The following is a 2,561-nucleotide window of genomic DNA, read 5'->3' on the forward strand; positions in this document are numbered from 1 at the left end:
ATATATATATATATATATACGGAATTCAGGAAAAACTTTAACCTAAGGGGAAGGAAACTAAGAGACTATAAAAACAGAAATGGGAATGACAAGATAGAAAAAAGAGGATAACAGAGGATCCACGGAGGAATCCTGACAGGAAAAAGAAAAAGAAACTAGGAGGAGAGGGCAAGAACCCAACAATTACTAATCTTCCAACCATCATCCCTATTAAGATTTCTAGGCCTCTTCTCAATTTCTATGGCTTCCCTAAATTTACGGTGATGGAAATGAGAAACTTTCGCAATGACCTTAGCCTCCTAATGCAAATATGAGGTTTTGTCTTCTTTGCGTGCTCTGCTAAGGCTGAAGAGCGAGTCCTATTGTGCTTAATATCAGTCGCGTGTTCCTTAATCCTTTGATTAATGGACCTCCTTGTTTCACCAATGTAAGATGTTCCATAAGAACACAGAATGATATAAAAACCTTTCATATCCTTCGGGTCAGGGTCTTTTATCGATTTTAGGGAACCCCTGATGGTGTTAAGGGGTCTAAAGGTTGAAAAAATATTATGCTTCTTAAGGACTCTCGCAATCCTGTCAGTCGTCCCTTAGATGAAGGGGAGGTGGACTCCAGAAATACGATCATTAGGGTCTTTTTTAACTTTAGGACTCTCGCTAGCTTTGAGAAAAGCTTTAAGACCCTGCTGCCTACTATAACCATTATTGGTGAAAACCTCTAGGAGATGGGATTTCTCCTTGGGAAAATGATCTCCATCAGAAACCCTCTGAGCACGAATAGCTAAAGTGTAGAGAACACCTAACTTCTGAGCAGGGAAATGATGAGAACTCGCATGAAGATACTGCTCAGTATGAGTTTTCTTCCGAAATACCTGATGGGAGAACGAGCCATCGTCTTTATTAGAAATGAGGACATCAAGGAAAGGAAGGCATCCATTAACTTCCTTCTCAATGGTGAAATTTATGGAGTTTGATTGATTATTAAGATGCTCAAAGAAGAGATCTAATTGATCCTGACCGTGCTACCAAATGGCACAGGTGTCGTCTACAAATCTTTTCCAAAGCTTAGGTTTAAAAATAGCTAAGGCTAAAGCTTTGGATTCAAAGTCTTCCATAAACATGTTAGCAACAATGGGGGATAGGGGGGACCCCATGGCCACACCACATGCTTGTTCATAGAACTCACATTCGAAACAGACAAAGGTTGAAGTGAGGTAGATCTCAACTAATCTCGCAGTGTCGGGATCAGTGAGGCGGAAGATGACATCCATGGCTTCCTTGATAGGGATGTTGGTGTATAGGGATACTACATCAAAGCTAACCAGACTATCTTCGGGTTCAAATTTCATGTCCCTTAACTCCTTGACAAAAGATGAGGAGTCTTTGACAAAATATTCCGTGAGGCCAACAAGGGGTTTAAGCTTCAAGGCTAAATATTTAGCTAGAAGATATGTTGGCCCACCTATGGTGTTGACAATGGGTCTAAGGGGGACTCCCTTCTTATGGATTTTTGGAAGTCCATAGATCCTAGGAGAGATGGGGCTGCTCTCAATAATCTTGTGGCTAAAAGAGCCAACCGAGCTACTAGATTTTATGGCAAGAGCAACTGCTCTAGAGATCCTTTTCAAAGGATTCTTGCCAAGTTTTCTGTAGCAACCACTATTCTCTAGGTGATCCAATATCTTCTTACGATAACCAACCTTGTCCAGGATAACAACGGCCCCACCTTTATCAGCGTTCAAGACAACAATGTCTTGGTTCCTGTTCAAAGACTTGAGGGCATCAAACTCTTCCTTGCTGATGTTATTCTTAGGGGGTTTAACTTTCCTAAGAATAACAATGCAGTCTTGCCTAATAATCTCTTTAGCATTATCCGGTAAGTCTTTTATCCCAAATTCAATATTGCACATAATATTGTTTACCGAAATTTTTCTAAGAACAAAAGCAAAATTTAATCCCTTCTCTAAAAGTTTAAAGACCGGAAGAGAAAAAAAAACTAGATAAATTAACAACTTTATTATTAAAATGAAGATAAACATCATTAATATTTACTAGATTATCCATAATATTACCACCAATATTATTATTATTAATATTATTACTATTATTATAAGTTTTATGAATCTCCAAATGTCATGGATAATTTAGAAACCCTTCTCACAACGAAAGAAGTTTTCTCTTTAGAAGACATTAAGTTTAGGGTTAATCGCCTCGCTAATGGGAAAGCTAAGGACATCGAAGGTTACCAGGCGGAAATATTAAAAATTGGAGGTCCTGTCCTCATCCCCCACATCCACAAGCTTTTCAATCAAGCAGTCAAGCAAGGGTTCCCTAAACCTTGGACTGAGAGCCTCATTATCCCTATTTTTAAAAGTGGGGATACAAATAACCCCTCTAATTATCGGACAATTATGATCAACCTTCTCTTAGTTAAGTTGTATGGTAGTATTCTGGAAAAGAAGTTAAGCATATGGCTTGAGAGTGAAGGTAAGTGGGCTAAAGGCCAAGCAGGTTTCAGAAGGCATCACTCAACAACAGACCACCTTGTTACGCTTAGGATCA

The 2,561-nt window shown here is 39.0% G+C and overlaps 1 protein-coding gene across 1 annotated transcript; it reads right to left on the bottom strand.

Annotated features, from left to right (window-relative positions):
- Positions 1-1,021: 1,021 nt before the first annotated feature.
- LOC149214130 (uncharacterized) lies at positions 1,022-1,909 on the bottom strand. Its single transcript, XM_089389304.1, has one exon. It carries the CDS (start codon positions 1,907-1,909, stop codon positions 1,022-1,024), a length of 888 nt encoding a protein of 295 aa, XP_089245430.1.
- Positions 1,910-2,561: the final 652 nt, after the last annotated feature.

This window comes from Pinus tabuliformis, chromosome 1_1 (assembly GCF_031772625.1).
Source record: "Pinus tabuliformis cultivar Carrire ecotype Pingquan chromosome 1_1, CPIR1, whole genome shotgun sequence".
Lineage (NCBI taxonomy): Eukaryota > Viridiplantae > Streptophyta > Pinopsida > Pinales > Pinaceae > Pinus > Pinus tabuliformis.